Raw genomic sequence first — 19,838 nt, forward strand, 5'->3', positions numbered from 1 at the left:
GTTTTTGTTTCAGTCAAAGGTGGGGATAAAAATTTGCATTTTTTAATATGTTCCCATATAATGCTGATGATGGTCCAAGAAACATATGTTAAGAACCACTTACCCAACACAATGACTTCCAAATACAAGATCCTAAACAAATATATCAGAATCACTTTAGAAGCTTAAAAACAGAATGTAGTCTTTATCCACAGCAACTGTCATTCATAAGGTGTAGGATGAAGCTAAGAATCAATCCCTTGGTAAGTCAAATGTGTAGCCAGGTTCAGAAACTATTACTCTGAGGATAAATCACAAACCTTTTAGATAACCCTGAAAGCATTTCAAACCTGCATCCAAATCTACCTATCCCAGCTTATCGTCACAGCCACAAAATAAACCCTCAGTTATGCTAAACTCTTCTTCTTACCTATCCCTGAATATCGTTGTCTATTCATTCCTTTTCACCACTTACAAATACTATGTCATTAGCCTTTCCAACTACCCAGAGTGCCATATCCCATCTCCTCTACCTCTATGAGTCCTCCAAGGATCAAGTCATCATCAATCTCAAAAGCCTTTCTTGGGCCATTCAACATGTCTCAGAATAATTACATTACATATTACATCAACTACTCTTCTTACATTCAGCAACATTAGTCCATCTGTGTGTCTGTGCCATTAGCCATCTAGTTCATTGATGGGTATATAGTCTAATATTACTCAGTACTGTGTAACCTGAAAGAATTACGAGAGAATTAGAAAACATGAAAATCTAAAAACAATTTAAAAGTTAATATAACACTTTTATTACACAGCAATTACAATTTAAAATATTTGTATAAACCTCTTATTCAAAAATCCTCTATGCCCAAATTTATAGGATAAAGATGAGGAGAATAGATAGTTAAGAAACAACAGATTAACTCAAGTAATAACTAAGGTCATTCTTCCACAACACGTTTAAGAAAGAAGATAAGAGCAGAAAAGTAGATAGCTAAAGAGGGGAAGAAAAATGGAGAAAGAGAAAGCAAGTAGAAAGGCAAAGAACACTGCCATATCTTGGCCTCAGAGCAATTAAACTAAATACACGAAATGAAATGTTATTTCTATGTCAGATCTCTCACTTTTCATTAGAACAGTTTTAGTTCTATGTTCTGTCTCTTGTCAAATGGCTTATGCCATTGGTGCATGTATGCATTAACACGGAATAGCAGCAGTATTGCCCAGTGTACAATTAATTTGGAAACTACAAGTTTCTGATAGATGTAACACATAACTGATACCACTTTTAGTGTCTTAAACTCATCTTGTCTACTTTCTCTTAAACTAAAATTTCCAAGGATCCATATTGTAGAAAAATAAAAAAAAAATCAAGATCATGGATCCATGATAAAAATAAGTCATTTTCAAAGAGTAGATCAGTACCTAGCAGACTAGGCCTGGAGGTAAAGGGAGTGGGATATGAGGACTGCTAAGAGACACAAGGTTTCTTTTGGCGTAGATGAAAATGTTCTATTGTGATGGTTATACAACTCTATAAACATACTAAAAAGCCACTGAAATCTATACTTTAGGTAAATGTTATAGCACATAAATATTTCAATAAAGCTATTTCTTTACTCATTCTATAACTTAAAGATAAAATTCCCAAATCACTCATTTTAAACTACATGTATAAAAGGTATAACTCATTTAATAAGCCAGAAATATCTATTTTTAATTTGTAAATTTAACCTGTTAATATCTGATGGAATTTAAAGTTGCTTAGTTCATTATAATCATTTTTATTATGAAATAATCGGTTTCATTTTCAGCTGTACAGGAGTTATATACATCTGACAATTACTAAGTAAGCAGAGTTAGGGAAGACATGGTATCTTGCTTTGTTCATAATCATTAACTAATTCCACATGGTAGTATTATAAATAGGATCCTAACAGATTTAATAGTTGTTTTCAATTTAGAACATAAGTAAAAGCCAAAGCTAGGGGGTTATAAAAACTTATTCAGAAAGTATTTTATGACCTTGCCATAGTAAAAGTACTTAAAATCCTAGATAGTCCATAACGTACTTTCTAGGCCTTGATGTATTCAAGTTCTAAATGTCATAAGTACTAAAACACAAATGATTACATTTATATATTCTAATAATGTCTGACGTATTTGTGTAATACTGTTTTTATTAGTATTTCATGGTATATCTCTTTCCATTCTTATACTTTTAATCTTATGTTTAAAGTGTATCTTTAAAACTCTAAATGACAAACATGTATTAAAAGGGGAGATGTATTTTTCAAAAGTGCCATTGTCATGGAAGAAAAATAAAACATGATAAATGTTCATGTTTAAAGACAACTAAATGCAATACCTGATCCTAAACTGGTTTCTCTACTGGAGGGGCAAAAACACTCCTATATAGAACATTACTGGGTCAGTTGACAAAACAAGAACACAGAGAACAGGGTAAATAACTTGCAGTCAATTTTTCAAAGAAAAGTAAGAGAGTGTGTGTGTGTGTGTGTGTGTGTGTCTGTGTGTGTGTGTGTGTGTGTCCTCATATATACACAGATAGAGAAAATAGGTAATAAAGTGGTAAAACATTAAGAAAAGCTAAATCCAAATAAAGAGGTATATGGCTGTTCTTTGTACTACTGTTATCACAACTTTTCTATAAATTTAAAATTATTTAAAAATTTAAAAAGTAATAAAATATCATTAAATGCATCTCTTGAAATAGCATGATTGGGTCTTGGGTTTTTTTTTTAATCCAGTATGATCTCTGTCTTTCAACTGGACTATTTAGTACATTTGCATCTAATGTAATTATTGATATGGTTGGTGCTAAGTCTATCATCTTGCTTTTGGATTCCATTCATTCTGTCTTTGCTTTGTTCTTTATCATTTCTTTCTTCCTTGTTCTTTTTCCTTCTTTCCTTTCTTTTGAATTAACCAAATATTTATTCACTGTTCAATTTTATCCCCTCAACTGGCTTCTTAGCTATGTATCTTAGATAACGTTTGCTCTAGGAATTGAAATATGTATGCTTAACTTATCATAGGCTACCCTAAACATTGTATCCCTTCATGTAATATGTAAGAAATTCACAATAGCATAGTATCATTTACAGTACTCCCATCTTTTATGCAATTACTGTCATACATTGGATTTCAAAATATATTATAAACCCCACATATATTGTAATTGTTTTTTACTTAAACAGGAATTTGTTAAATTCTTTAAACAAAAATAAAGAAATGAAGAAATATGGGGGGAGGGAGCATTTTATTTTTGTCCACATATTTACCATTTCTGGCCCTATTTACTTTTTTCTGTAGATCTAAATTACCATCTGGTATTATTTTCCTTCAATTTGAAAAACTTTCTATAACATTTCTTTAAGTGTAAGTCTAGTGCTGACAAATTCTTTAAGTTTTAGTTCATTTGAAAATGTCTCTATTTTACCTTCATTTTAAAGAATATTTTCAGTAATACAAAATTCTGGATTGACAATTTTTGTTTTTTTCCAGCACTTTTAGAATGAATACATTGACTTCTGGCTTGCATTGTTTCTGATGAGATGTCACTGATAATTTTTATCACTGTTTGCTTGTAGGCAATATGTCTTTCTTTCTCTGGCTATTTTTAAGACTTTATTTCTTTGGTTTTCATAATGTGCTTATGTGTTGATTTTCTTTGTGTTTATCTTGCTTGGGATTTGTTTCTTGCATCTGTGGGTTTATGTTTCTAAACAAATATCAAAACGTTCTGTTGATTATTTCTCCTGATATTTTTCTACCCCAATCTCCCTGTCCTCTCTCCTTCTGTACCTGTAAACCACACAATTGTTAAACTGCATAATATCCTTGAAGATATTATAGTTTTGTTCATTTTCCTTTTGTCTATTTTTTCTCTGTGCTTTGATTTGGATGGTTTAGATTGATCTGTCTTCAAGTTCACTGATCCTTTCTTCTATAGTATGTAATCTGCTAAATTCATCTAGTGAATTTTTCATTCATTCATTCATTCGAAATGGAGTCTCACGCTGTCAACCAGGCTAGAGTGCAGAGGCACAATCTCAGCTCACTGCAACCTCCACCTCCTAGGTTCATGGAATTTTCTCCTGCCTCAGCCTCTTGAGCAGCTGGGATTACAGGCACCCACCACCACTCCCAGCTAATTCTGTTGTATTTTTAGTAGAGATGGGGTTTCACCATATTGGCAGGCTGGCCTCAAACTCCTGACCTCAAATGATCCACCCGCCTTGGCCTCTTAAAGTGCTAGGATAACAGGCGTGAGCCACCAAACCTGATGAATTTGTCATTTGAGATATTTATTTCTATCAACTTTTTTATCCTGGTTAAGAGTCACATTTTCTGAGTTTTTAACAAGCATAATAATTCTGTGCTAGACATTGCAGGTGCTTTGTTATAGAGAAACTGGATTATGTTGTCTAGAGAAACTGGATTAAGACAACATAATTTATCAGACAATAAATTTACAGGTGGATCAAGATGATAAAATAGAGGCCTGGTTTGGGGCTTTGTTGTATGAGATCTATAGTAACCTGTCTTCTACTCCTAGAATGGCCCTACTTATAAGGTGTGACCTTTCTGAGGTCACAGCTGAAAATGCAGTATGTTCAGCAAGCTCTCCCCACACTGGCTGGTCTGAGCTCCAACACTGCTGAGAATTTTCCAACTTCTGAAATCTTCATTCAACTCACAGTCCCAAAGTAGCTGTTTTCTGCCAAGCCTTGTGCTGTATACAGCTTTATATCTGGCCAAAGGGCTAATAATTTGGAAAGTATCCCTCGGGAAGATACAAGGATGAAGGTGGAGCTCACCTAGTGTGTTCTGTTTTCTCAGTTGACTGTGCTGACTACCTAAGTTGCTTACGGCAAAATGTAACTTCATCAAGATGAGAAGCAGAAGTCCCTAATTATTCTAATTATGTTTTATCTAGCATTAAAATCTATTATGTTATTTCATACTTAAACATGGATATGAAAGGCACACATTATTTACATAGGACAGATAAGAAAATTGAGATACAAAATGTTAAATAACCAGCTTCCAACCCATAAAGATATTTTATTCAACACACAAATATTCACCAAGCACCTACTACAGGCATGGTAATTGGCAAAGCGGTAAAAGGAACTCAGAGAATGTAGTTTCAACCAATATTATTTCTACTGAACCACCAGTAAAGCATGTACACTGTACCAAAAGATATCTAATGAATGAAAAACCAAGAATCAATCATACAATCTACCAAGAGCATGTCTACATTCTGAAAAATGACCATAATTTACATTCATGATTCACTTTTCCTACAAAGACTCCAATTTGCCATGCAAGTAATTTCATTCCTACACAGTTACATTTTCCAATTCCCTACATATACTTAATTTTTTTTGATATTGGCAGATAATATCTAACTAAGTCACTTCTATTTAGTTATGTCAAACTTGCTTCAGCTAACTCTTAATTATATTTCTAATTTCCATTTGGCCAAATCAATTTTGCTCACACATGGAGAAAAAATATAATACAATTTCTAAATATCATCTCAGCAGCATCATACCAAAGAGTAATATCATTCCTCTAATCTTCAACAAATCAAGTGAAATGATACATTTACACCTTACATATCAATTCTCATCTCTCAAAATAAGCTCTTGTTCTGTCATGTAACCCACTATATGCAAAAGTTGACTGTAAGCAAACAGTCAACAAAATTAAGCTAAATACATGTTTATAAAATCATGCTTAAGAGTATTTTAATATTATTACCTTAATATATGACTAATTCCAGTGAAGTAAAGTATACTACAATAGAAAGCCAGATACTATACATATTGAGAATATGCTTGTATTTTTAAAGTCTGGCAAAAAAAAAAAAAAAAGAAGTTTGTTACAAGGTTTTATCTTTTGTTTTGTTTTTTTGCTTTTTGGGTTTTCTTTTGAGACAGTCTCACTCTGTCACCCAGGCTGGAGTGCAGTGGTATGATCTTGGCTCACTGCAATCCCTGCCTCCTGAGTTTAAGTGATTTTCCTGACTCAGCCTCCCAAGTAACTCAGATTACAGGCACCCACCACCATGTTCAACTAATTTTTGTAATTTTAGTAGGGACAAGGTTTCCCCACATTGGCCAGGCTGGTCTCGAACTCCTGAGCTCAGGGATCTGCCTGCCTTGGCCTCCCAAAGTGCTGGGATTACAGGCGTGAGCCACTGCACCCACATGTAGAAAAGTTTTTTGAAGATGGTAGAAGTTAATGCCATCAGTAGCATCAAATTCAAATGCAAGCATTACTTTCTCACCCTGTTTATGACTCTTAAGATAATGTTTTAGGTGGCTTGTTGTTGCTGTTGTTGTTGTTCTAAACTGTTACTCTGAATCAAGATGACACCCTTTGTAAAAGGCGCTTACCTGTAGAACATCCTGGATCTTCACCCACACATCTGCCATATCATACAATTTGATATCTTCCTGCTGAGTCAGCGGAGTCACTACAGTGTCCTGCAGGTATCCCAGGACTACAGAGTGCGCAGCGGCTACAGCATTAAACTTGTCAAACAGTAACTCCAGCAGTTCTAGAAGCAACCTAGTGACATAAACAAAAAAATAACATTTACACACATACACACCTGCAGATTAATGGCTTGCAGTGACCTGCAAGAAAAACATCAAACTAAAGCAACGTAGCATTCTACAATGTAAACAGCATAAATGTTAGATTTCAGCAGATGTGAATTCAAATAATTGTATGATCTAAGCGACTTTTAAAAACTTATCAAAGCCTCAGTTTCCTCTGCTATAAATTGGAAATTATGTAAGAATCTTAAAACCAATTGTAAAAGTCCGTAAACCAGCAATAGCATCTCAATAAACATTTGTTGCCTTTGTAACACAGTTCACTGATTACAATAAAACTATGTATTCATATACACAGCTTCTCCAAGGAATTCATGCAATTTTTTCAGACAACAGCTCAGATGTTACACAGAATATGCTTTTCCCTAGCAATAAATTAGGCACTTCGATATGGATATTAATCCTTTTAGTCATGGAAAACTATGCTTACTACCATACAAATGTATGGCCTGAGTTGCCTGAAAAAAAATATACACCTGCCAAGCAATCTGACTTTCACCACAGGGAGCAGCTTAGGCATCCACATTATCTGATTCATAATAGTCAGATATGCTGGACACATATTATTACATCAATTTTATATACTCAAGGATACAAAATAAGGTTGCAGTGCAGCTGGGCCTAGAAAAAAAGTTGATTTCCATGTCAGTGCATTTAGCCACCTACCTCTCACTACAGTTCTAGAATGCAGATGTATCTTTAGAGATAGCTCAAAGATTTACATCACAGATGCAAAGTAATTCCTCTACCACTGAGACTTACAGCTTCAGTGATCACGTAGGCCTGGAATCATCCTTTCCTCCTCTAACTTGTACAGTATTTTGTCCTGTTTCTAAGGAACTTACCACATGTGCCTCACATATGTGGTTCAATCAATATCAGTCATATTTATTTATACATAGACGTTTTACCTCATTTCTCCATTATTAAGCTTTCAGAGCAGGGAGTGCTTTATACATCTCTGATTAGCAACACTTAGGACAATGATTAGCAAATATTACTGAATGAATTTAATGTGTATAGCATGAACGAGTACAGAAAATCCTGGAATGTGAGCTTTATTGTATATTTTATGGCTCGCGGCCTGTAATTCCTAAATAGACTGATAAACCAACTTGGAAAGTTGAAAAGGAAAGCAGAAGAGCTTGTCAGCAGTGTCAATTTACAAGGTTTTATTACCATAAATAGAGGGTTATAGCTACAATCTCATCAAAACGTACAGCATATTATCTATTCCTATGGCTTCTTTACTGCCCAATTATTGTAATTAATGTGCCAATGTGACAGCCCATAACTATCTTATGGTAAAATCCTAATATCTATTTGACATTGTAATTCAGATGAGACAAAAATCAATAGAATTTATGTAGTACTCTCAGCCTAGAATATACATACATAATCCATAAATTACATATTGTATTTATAAATAGAAGCCATTCTACCTTTTGACTGATTATTCTTTTTGATCCTTTAAAGGTCAAATTCATATTTATACTTACATGTATCTAAAATAATTCCACTTTCTCATCTGTGTTATTAGAGAACTAATTGAGTATCAGCAGAGATGCACACAAAATACAGAAATATGTGTCTAAATACACCCAACTGAAACAGTTACTATGGCGTAGGGAAATAATCGGTATAAAACTGGTACCTGGCATCATACAGATCAGTAACTTAATCAGTAAATACCTGATTAAGTGAAGGTTCTACTTTTCCAGCAAAGATTTACGCTAAGTATGTAAGACTATGGTTCTCAAATATGAATCTACAGACTGTAATATGTTTTTGAGCGGCGGATAGCAAAGTAAGAACAATATATTGACTTTTCACAAAGGTAAATTTATTTAACACTACATCTTTTGCACTCTCTCGATAGGAAAATCTTAGTTATTTTCTGCCAAGATGGCAGTTATGGTACCAAATGTCCTTACTGGAGAAAATTAAAACTTAGTAACTGTATATTAATACCCCAACATTTTTTGATATCATATTGATCCATGACATTCAGATGCCTGAGGCACGCTGGTGTCTCATGTCCCAGTGGCATGAAGTTCTAGATACAGGATTGTGAACCAGCAGCAAAGTTTTCATGGAAAAGTGGCTCCTCTTGTTAGGAGTGCTGTTATCTGGTTATCTCCAGGGCCAATGAGTTCCATGACTGCATACCTTGCCTGTCAGACAAGCACAAGAGCTGCTCAGCAGCCAGGAGCAATGCTACATTCAGAAAAGAAACCCAGTAGAGAAATGAGGTGTAAGATGAGATTCACAGTATCTATTAATATCTTGCAAATAGCAATCTCTTTATAAAATGCTGACACAGTGTCAGCTTCTGCCACTCCTGGAGGCTCAAAGCCAAAACAGGCCTGTTCCTATAGTGTGGTCATCATAGCCCCAGGACAGCCTACACAGGGAAGAAGGAAAGGAGTAGCTAGGAGGAGACAGATCCCATAGATAGATAATAGTAGCTAGGAGGAGATGGATCACAAGTGGTGAGACCTCACAAGGAGCTCTACCTATGTTGAGACCTCCAGCCATTTTAACAAGAGGAAAGCTCTGTCCGCCTTACCAAAGCACAATGGTGTCCTATTATTTAATTAAATGCACAGCTCTGACACCAAAATTTAAGATATTTGTGCTTCAAATGATACCATCAAGAAAGGAAAAGGCAATATACAAAATGGGAGAACATATTTGAAAATCATTAATCTGAAGACAAATCTAAAATCTCTCTTACACTCATAATCAAAAGACAACTAATTTAAAAATGGACAAAGGATTTAAATATCCATTGCTCCAAAGAAAATATATGGACAGAGATCCAAGATGGCTGATCACTAACAGCTTGGGATCGTAGCTCCCAGTGAAAGCACAGAGAACGAGAGGATGCCACACTTTCAGACAAATTTTTGTTGCTCATGGACCAGGAGATTCCCAGCGGAGGAGCCCCACGGGTCGCCAGGCCGCCTCTTGTGGCCGGTGCGGTGGTTTTGCTGGCGCCTCAGCGCGGCAGTTCTTGGTGCAGAGTCCGGAGATTCCCGGGCAGAAAAGCACCATCAATCTTAACACCGCTGTTTTGGCCGGCGCAGTGGATTGCTCGGATTTCGGCGCTGGGAATCAACAAGTTGGACGTCCGCTCAGAGACCTAGTTAGAAAGTTGGTAATTACAAAGACAACAGAGGGATAAATATATAATGAAGGAAAGAAACCAGCCTAAAAAGGCAGAGAATACTCAAAATCAGAATGCCTCTCCCTCTACAGGGGATCGCAGTTCCTCATCAGCAATGGAACAAGGCTTAATGGAGAGCGAGTGTGTTCCATTATCAGAAGCAGATTTCAAAAGGTGGGTGGTAAGAAACTTCTGGGAATTGAAAGAACTTGTTCTAACCCAATGCAAAGAAACTAAGAACCTTGAAAAAAGGTTTGACAAAATGCTAACGAGAGTGGACAATTTAGAGAGGAACATAAGTGAATTGATGGAGCTGAAAAACACAACGCAAGAACTTCGCGAAGCATGCACAAGTTTAAACAGTCGAATTGATCAAGCAGAAGAAAGGATATCAGAAGTCGAGGACCAGCTCAGTGAAATGAAATGAGAAGACAAGATTGGAGAAAAAAGGATAAAAAGGAATGAGCAAAGTCTCCAGGAAATATGGGACTACGTGAAAAGACCTAATTTACGTTTGATAGGTGTACCTGAATGTGACGAAGAGAATGAATCCAAGTTGGAAAATACTCTTCAGGATATCATTCAGGAAAACTTTCCCAACCTAGCAAGGCAGGGTAATATTCAACTCCAGGTAATACAGAGAACACCACAAAGATATTCTTCAAGAAGACCAACCCCAAGGCACATAATTGCCAGATTTATTAGGGTTGAAATGAAGGAGAAAATACTAAGGGCAGCCAGAGAGAAAGGTCAGGTTACCCATAAAGGGAAACCTATCAGACTTACAGCAGATCTCTCAGCAGAAACCCTACAAGCCAGAAAAGAGTGGGGACCAATATTTAACATCCTTAAAGAAAAGAACTTTCAGCCCAGAATTTCCTATCCAGCCAAATTAAGCTTTATAATCGAAGGAAAAATTAAATCCTTTGCGAACAAACAAGTACTTAGAGAGTTCACCACCACCAGTCCTGCTTTACAAGAGCTTCTGAAAGAAGCACTATACATATAAAGGAACAACCAATATCAGCCTTTCCAAAAATACATCAAAAAGCAAAGAGCATCAACACAATGAAAAATTTACACCAACTAATGGGCAAAACAGCCAGCTAGCATCAAATAGCAGTATTAAACTCATATATATTCAAATTGGACAAGAAGCCAAAACCCATCGGTATGCTGCATCCAGACCCGTCTCACATGCAACGATACACAAAGACTCAAAACAAAGGGATGGAGAAAGATTTACCAACAAAACAGAGAGTAAAAATAAACAAATAAATAAAAAGTAGGAGATGCAATTCTCGCCTCTGATAAAATAGACTTTAAAGCAACAAAGATCAAAAGAGGCAAAGAAGGACATTACATAATGGCAAAAGGATCAACGTAACAAGAAGAGCTAACGATTCTATAGATCAACGAGACAGAAAATTAACAAGGACATCCAGGACTTGAACTCAGACCCGGAACAAGTAAATTTAATAAACATTTATAGAACTCTCCACTTTAAATACACAAAACACATATTACCACCTCACACCTATTCCAAAAGTGACCACATAGTTGGAAGTAAATCACTCCTCAGTAATTGCATAGTATTTCATAGGTTTAAATGAAATATCGGTTGGCTGCTTGTTTGTTATTTTCTTCCCTTATACCTTCTTGTCTATATCATTAAGTATAATTATTGGTATAAAAGAGGTTTTCAATACCCATTTCTAAACTGCATTCTAGCCTGGGCAAGAAAGCAATACTCCCATTCTCTCTCTCTCTTTCTCTTCCTTTTTCTTTCTCTTCTTCATTCTTCTTTTTTCTTCTTTCTTTCTTTTTTTTTTTTTTTTAAAAAAAATTACCTATAGGATCTTTCCCATTAGCATCAATCTCTATACCATAAAGGTGACTGATGGTAGGCCTAGGGTCAGTGGAAGTAGGTATAATAACAAAAATAAAGATAGGGTTGGATTGGTAGGATTGACAATCAGAGGAAGCAGTTCCTTTAGTAAAGTGAAGAAGGGGCTTTAGATCAGTGCAAACCTCCCTTGTAGAGGTCCAACCTTGGTATTGAGTGGTCCAAAGAACACAGTCCCAATTAAAAAAAAAAAAATATATATATATATATATATATATATATATATATATATATGAATGGCCAATAAGCAAACAAAAAGATGCTTAACACCATTAGCCATCAGAGCCATTGCAAATCAAAATCACAACGAGAGAGAAATTCAGTCCACCAGAATGGCTATAATCAATAAGAAAAGCAATAAAAAGTATCAGTAAGGATGTAGAGAAATTGGAACTCTCATACAGTGCCAGTGGAAATTTAAAATTGGACAGCCGCTTTGGAAAACAGTTGGCAGTTCCTCAAGACATTAAACATAGTTACCATATGGAGCCAGTGATTCCATTCCTAGCTATATGCCCAAGAGAAATGAAAACATACGTGCATACAAAAACTTGTATACAAATGTTCTTAGCAGCATTATTCATAACAACCCAAAGGTAGAAAGAATCCAAATATCCATCACCTGATAATGGATAAACAAAATGTGGTATATCCATACAATAGAATATTATTTGGCCATGAAAAGGAATGAAGTACTGATACGTGGTACAATCCGAATAAACCTTGAAATTATTATGCTAAGTGGAAAATGGTCACAGAGGACTATACATGATTATAGTTATATAAAATATTCAGGGTAGGCAAATTTATAGAGACACAAAATACATTAGTGGTTACTTAGGCTGGGGGTGGGCGGGAACTAAATGATAAAGTATATGGGATTTGTTTTAGGGAGGACATAAACATGTTGGAACCAGCTAGTGGTGATGGTTACAAAACTCTATGAACATACTAAAAACCACTGAATTGTATTCTTTCAGTGGGTGAATTGCACAGTAGTGAATTATACCTCAATATAGCTGTTAAAAGAACAGCAGCTGTGGCTGAGTGGGGAGAGTAAATACTCAACACCTCTCTAGCAGTGAACAGGAAATATATAAAACAGTGAAAAATGGAACCTGGCATCTCAAAAAGTGAGGTGTTGTGAAAGCTGATTCCTTTACATTTTTACTACCATGAGGATATCAACTTTTCTCTTTTAGTTCTCTAGGTTTTTCATCTGTTTCTCCTTCTTAAATAATATATAAGAAACAACAGATTACCACTCTTTCCCAGCACTGACACTTCCTACAACTTCTATTATGGAAAAAATCTCCCAACTTCTCCAAGTGCCCCATCTGCAAAGCGAAAGTATTATTTAATAACTGTTCTGAGAGACTCACAACACTGCTGGAAAATTGTATTAGAAAATGGACAGAACTAGCTGAGGTAATGGTACAATTCTAAAGAGAGGGGAAGGTTCAGGATTCCTTTGTCTGAATTTCTGGCAATACTGAGAAGAATGGATACCTTTGCTTCGTGAAAGGAAAATAAATCTTGGGACCCCAAAATCATTAAGCCAAAGAGAAAAGTCAAGCTGGGAACTGCTTAGGGCAAATCTGCCTCCCATTCTAGTCCTTAAAAAGACAGCTACAAAGATTTCTTTTAAAAGCTACATACCTCCCTCACAATTTGTCCACACAAAAATTCCTTGTGGACAAAGAACGGACAGACTCAATGTCATCTCTCTGGTCACTGAGATAAATTTGTATCTGACTGCTTCCTCTGGAAAGGCTAATCAGAAACTCAAAAGAATGCAACCGTTTGTCTCTGTCTACGACCTGGAAGCCACCTCCTCACTTCGACTTGCCCCAGCTTTCTGAATAAAACCCATGTATATTTTACACATATTGATTGATGTCTCATGTCTCCCTAAAAGGTATTAAAAAAAAAAAAAAAAACAAGCTGTGCCCTGACCACCTTGGGCACATTTCTTAAGGACCTGAGCCTATGTTATGGGTGCATCCTTAACCTTGGCAAAATAAACTTCCTAAATGTGATTTTCAATACTGATGAAAAAGGACTATGAAGATTCTGTTGCAAGAGATTTCCAACATTTCTGTGATACATATAACTTTACTAGCAGCCACTGTTATGAGAATAACTACAGCACGGTCCCATCCATGACCCCGAGGCTTGCAAGTAGAACCAAGAAGACTGCCACCTCACATTGTTACTGCTATCAACAAGTCTTGCAACTCCAGATATAAGGCTATTAGGTTTCCATTAACAGACAGTCATTCCACTATATAAACTAGATGATAAACTCGGTAAACTATAAATAGCATGCAGACTTGCTTACAACTCTAGTATTATGAAAATATGCATATTTCATTTGTACATTTATAAAAATTAGCAAGCATTGACATTAACAATGAAGATGCATACTTCAGAAGTTAGGAAAAAGTTGATATGAAATTAAAGCCTAACTGTAGATAAACTTTGTGAAACTAACTGAGAATTGTTGTAATGCAATTTTAACAACAGGTCACATTTTACCTCATAAAAAAAAAACAACAGTAAGATTAAGAGCAAGACGGCTGACTAGAAGCAGCCGCCTCAGATACTCTTTGAGAGTACCCGCTTCAGATACTCTTTGGTTTACGAGAGAGAGAGAGAGAGAGAGAGAGAGAGAGAGAGCGAGCGCACACACACACAAATTAAAGTGAAATTAGAAATCTGGAAGGAGAGATGTTGGGTTTTTATCTGGATATGTTAAGTTTAAGGTGTTATATCCTTAGGTAGTCAGATATGCAAGTCTGGAGCTCAGTAGAGAGAATGATACTGGAAATGTAAAAAGAGATAAGTAATTGATGAGATGAGATCACTCAGGAATAATATGCAGAATAAGAAAAGCAAGCGAGGTCCAGGACCAACACTCCAGGAAAGAGCATCATTAAAAAGATGGTTAGAAAGTAACTAGAGAGGAAGAAGGAAGCCAGAAACATTGTAGAAGACAAAAGAGAAGAGAATACCAGCAGAGTCAAAGGCTATGACAGAGGTCAGGTAAGGCAAAGAGAGAGAAATTTACAACTTAAGGTCCCCAGTGACCTTGACAAGAAGGGTTTCAATGGATCACTGAGTGGAACTCAGTAGTGGGATAAGCAGTGAATGACTAATAAGGAAAATGAAACCAAAGTCAATCATACATTGTCCCTCACCAGCATGTACACTCCTTTAAAAAGAAAAGGAAAAAGGAAGAAGATGCTCCTCTGATGCATCAAAGCATAAAAGAGATTAGGAATCATTCACATAAACAGGATGCAAATCTGCACTAGCTTGGCCCAATTTAAACTGAAATACGTTGTTAATATTTATATACACTCTCAGACTGCCCACAACACAAGATTGAGAAAGAGGTGCTTGCCTTTAGCTGCAGACACATTAAGTATGACCCACACACAAGGCCCCATTGAAATCATTCCCTGCCCCACTCACATCACAAAATATTAAATAATAGAAATAAAACATTATGTTGCAGCTAGCTCAGTTGCTTACATCCTGTTAGGATCAGGGTTTTCACCACTGATCTTAAAAAACAAAAAGGCAGGCAAGATCATTAAATTACCTCATGATTCCTTAGGTTGAATTGAATTAGTAAAGGCCTAAGAACCTTAGAGATTTGAATTTCAATTAACTGCAATTTCTACCCTTCAGAAAAAAGTTACACACACACCCCTCTCTCACAGGTTATTTCCAAGGTCACAAAACAGTATGTAGGAATACCCAATACAGCATCACAGTTGGTGAAAGAAAAGATTAATCCTGGATGGCAATGAGGTATAAATGCCAGCAAAATGCACTGGAATTAGAAACCCGGACTCGAATATCAGCTGTGCTAAATAGACATGGGACTTTCAAGACATCATAGACTTCAAATTTCAGGTTCCTCAGTCACAATTTCCTAATCAGAAATTGACAGTGAGGGCTATATACAAAAATATATACGAATGTAACACTAAAAAAAAAAGCAAATTAAAAGTAACAATGAATTGATTTCTGTACCTTTAACATTTACCATCTAGAGGGAAGGAAAGGAGACAAGAGATTCTCTGGATGTTCCTAAGGCCCTGCATCTCTCTCCTTCCTATAGCTTGGTTAGCAAAGTCCTGCTTATATTCCATAATGATAATTCTGTATCATTCTAATAAAAAGCCCCTCTTTGATTAAGTTAGGTGATTTCAATTTCTGATACTTATAACCAAAGAGGCCTAATCCACAGAATAAGAGCCAATTCTATCTTTCCTCTGTGATTCTACAGTCCCTCCAAACAAACTGCTACAATGAACTGAGAGAAGTGACAAAACAGGTATGTGTGGCTTCCTGGGCCAGAAAGTGAAGGCAGAATCCCTATTTTATGGTTCTTAGTAAACATACCTCTCCTACAACACATGGGACAACGTCCAGAATGAAGAAAACAGTCAAATTTTGAGGGCAAATGAGTTCATGAGTAAATGAATGAGCAATAAGGATGACAATAGGAGCAGAAGTCTAGGATGAAAGAGAATGACCTGAAGTCCTTCTTCTATAGGGGGCAGGTAGTTAGTGACCTGTCATAATGGAAGAGATCCCTAAGAAAGTAAGACTGAAATATCAGTGACAATAACAATGAAATCATGGCAGCAACAAAAAAGAGAACTATGCTCATCATAGCCACTCTTTCCTAATTACTCACAACAACATGCTGGGCACCGTATTACGTGATTTACTTGGATTATCTCATTTCATCCTCGGAACAGTCCTATGAGGAAGGTACTACTTTATTCCCATTTTATAGACAAGGAAACCGAAGTTCAGAGATAAGAACAGAACAAAGGAAACAATTTTGAAGAATGTTTAGGGGTGTTACAAACAAGGAAACTATTTTAGAAGAGAGGCCAAAATGATATTAGTCCTCTATAATGCTAGGGAAGCCAAGGCTGGAAAGAGAGCCAAGAGAACTGTCTATACCACCTCTTCCTTCTCTCTGCAAACAGATTTTCACCCCTGGGAGTCTACTAAAACATCTGTTGCTAAAAAATAATTATTTCGCTCTATCCAAGAAACCTACTTTGGCCTTTAATCAAATAGCCACAGCACTTGTTTCTACTGCCCACTCATGCCTTCTTGAAATACTGTCTTCCACTGTCTTCACAACCCTCCACTCTTCTGCTTTCCTGCCACCTCTCCAGTTGCTCTTTCTCAGGAATCTCACTCTCAGCCTGTTCCTTAAATGCGGTAAACTCTTCTCAACCCTCATACTCTCTCTAGCTGAGCTCATTCGCCCCTACATCTTCAATTATCTACCTGCTATCAACTCTCACACATTACCTCTTGGCCAGATTACTCCCCTGAGCTGCAGACCACAAACTTAACATGACTTAAGTGGTACTCATCATATTCTTCCCCAAACCTTTTTCTTCATGTTCTCTACATCAGTAAATGGTAAGGCTTGCCCCAGCAAAAAATCTTTACCTGCCCTCTTCCCTCATATCCAAGCCATCACCAACTCTCTTTACTGCCACCTCTTCATTTTCTCTCAAGTAGGCCTACTTCACTCCATTGCCACCGTTAGCTTGCTCATGCAGGCCATGTTGCCTTTTGCCAGGATTAATAAGACTGTCCTCAAACTAGTCTCCTTCCCTCTAGTCCTTTCCTCCTCCCCTCTACTGTAAGCTCACTATGGGTATGAGTTTCTGATTTACTACTTTATTCCAATATTTGGCATAACACCAATTGGCAAAATAGTATATGATAGGCAATAAATGAGTATTTGTTGATGAAGGAATGAAAAAGTGGGTTCCAGCAGAATGAGAGAGAGAGAGGACTGATTACAGATAAGAAGTGGTGAGAAAATAAGTGTTATAGGTTATATCCTCCTTTTAGAAGTCCACAATAAAAAATACATCACACAAAACTATGCTCTCAAAAAGGTAACCTTATCAAGCTAAACATGAGAACACGAGGTAGAATTATGAACTGAATGATACACACACTAATAGGCAACTTTAATAATATTGCAATAAAATCTATTTTATATTTAAAACAGAAAAGTATCAGGATGAAGAAAAGTGTTTCTTTAAACACAATTACCCAGCAGGCTTTTAAACCAGACTCTTAGGAAGTAAAATGTTACTTATTCTCCCACATCATCTACTAACTTCCTACCGGAAGCGATCCCTATGTACCTCACCTTCAAGTGCACCATGAAAAAAGGCAGAGGGCTAAGAAGAGGCACGTGTTAAGGAACAGTCACAGTTACACAAGGCAAGAAGTAGCTACAGTGTAAAGCTGCATCATCAAGCTGTGAAAAATGTTCAATATTTAAGGTGAGATAAGACTACCTGAATCTAAATTTAACATCCAGGGAACCTTGAATTAGTCATTTGGCTGGAAAACCCATGTTTGCCGCCAAGAAGCTGCCTTACTTGGTCACGAAGCAAAGGCACACACAAAGTAGAAAAATCAGTTCTGTTCTACTACTTATCTGCTGAGACCTTAATATCAGGGTTCTATGTTTCCCCACTGACAGACAAAGGCAATAACCACACAATGTTTATTTCCCTCCCACTATGCTCTAAAAGGGAAGAAAGTAGTGAACTCAGAGTTTAGATTGTATATAAAAAACTTATAATTTTATAAACAGAAATTTATAATCAATTAGATAAAAACGTTCTTTGTTTTACCTGCCTATAGCTCTCATATACAATTCCTTAATCGGCTTGGCAGGGCTACTAATTTTTCATTTCAAATAGGTCATAGAGCTCATTTAATCTTCAAGGTTATCTAATACCTACTTTAAAAGGATAGAAATAAGTTTTACCACTTATTAATAAATCTTCATGTAAAAAGGGGTTACTATTTAAAGAGTGCTGACTAATTCTCCATCTGCTCTATGAAAAGAGCAGGAAAAAATTAGTAGTAATATAGAATGAAACGCAGTAAAAAATAACAAGAATACTGAACCAGGGCCTGGCTCTAGTCACTTCCTTCCTGTGTTTCTCCCTCCTTGTCAAGTCATTTCTGAATGCTGGAGAGATAACCTCAAACGTCTAATCCTGATGTATGCCAAGTTAGTGACGAAAATTAGAAAATAAACCCAGACCCTCTTTCTTTGAATTAAAGTATCAGGATCATTCTTTTGAAATCCTTTCCCCCATTCCAAAGTAATATTTCATCGTAGTGGAATATTAGAAAAATTATCCATAAATCCACTCCTCAGGGATAACAAAAGTTAAGATTCAGGTGCATATTCTTAGTGTTTGTTGTATATTGTTTAGTACAAGAATGCCTCTAGCACAATTGTTTAGATAATAAAATTTGATTCTCAAGTGACCTAATTAGACTCCAGGCACTCTGTGGCTGCTTTTCACAGTTCTCAACATGTCCAGCTATTTCTGAGGCCTGCCACTGGCCACAATGTGAGGTATCGGCAGGAAAATGCATACTTAGTACAGATATTGTCCTTCTGACGACAAACAAAATCAGGCCCACGACATGTGTTAGAAACATCATCTTTATATAAGCCAGAAAGCAAACTTAATGGTGGAAAAAGACTACTTCTAATCTTAACTGCACCACAAACAAGCTTTGTGAACTGTCAAATTATTTCGGCTTTCACATTTCTCTGGGTAAATCTGGGATTAATAATAATGCTCCTGCCTGTGAGGAGGCCAGTGGTGAGGCTCACTCAGGTGAGATACCAGATGGCAGACTGCTTTGCAAAGTATGAAATCTACAAAACTGCAAAACTCTATGATGTTTGTGATGTTATCTAAAGAGTGTTCTCAAACTTCAGTGTGCATAAGAATCAACTAAAGCATAGAGTCCTGTGGGCCCTGCACCCAAACATCCCACCCCTTCCTGGGGAAATTTGCATTTCCAACTCTCAAGTGAGGCTTGTGATGTGGGTCCACAGTAATGCTAAAAAAAAAAAAAAAATCACTTCAACTTATTTAAAAAATTATCTTCTTTCCATCTTTTTCTTATTCATTCATTGATTTAAACTGGCCAGGCATGCTGGCTTACACCTGTAATCCCAGTATTTTGGGAGGCTAAAGTGAAAGGACTGCTTGAGACCAGGAGTTCATGGTTAGCCTGGGAA

General features: G+C 36.4%; 1 protein-coding gene across 2 annotated transcripts in view; it reads right to left on the minus strand.

Annotated features, from left to right (window-relative positions):
- The window catches only part of EXOC4 (exocyst complex component 4), an 819,820-nt gene that overhangs the window by 693,967 nt on the left and 106,015 nt on the right, over positions 1 to 19,838 (minus strand). For both annotated transcript variants that reach the window (XM_012473980.2, XM_012473981.3), the window contains exon 7: positions 6,417 to 6,591. In XM_012473980.2, the coding sequence (XP_012329403.1) occupies positions 6,417 to 6,591 (175 nt within the window). The remainder of the gene's footprint in view (positions 1 to 6,416; positions 6,592 to 19,838) is intronic.

Source organism: Aotus nancymaae, unplaced genomic scaffold, assembly GCF_030222135.1.
Source record: "Aotus nancymaae isolate 86718 unplaced genomic scaffold, 86718_ANA_hifiasm-v0.15.2.pri h1tg000002l, whole genome shotgun sequence".
Taxonomy (NCBI): Eukaryota; Metazoa; Chordata; class Mammalia; order Primates; family Aotidae; genus Aotus; species Aotus nancymaae.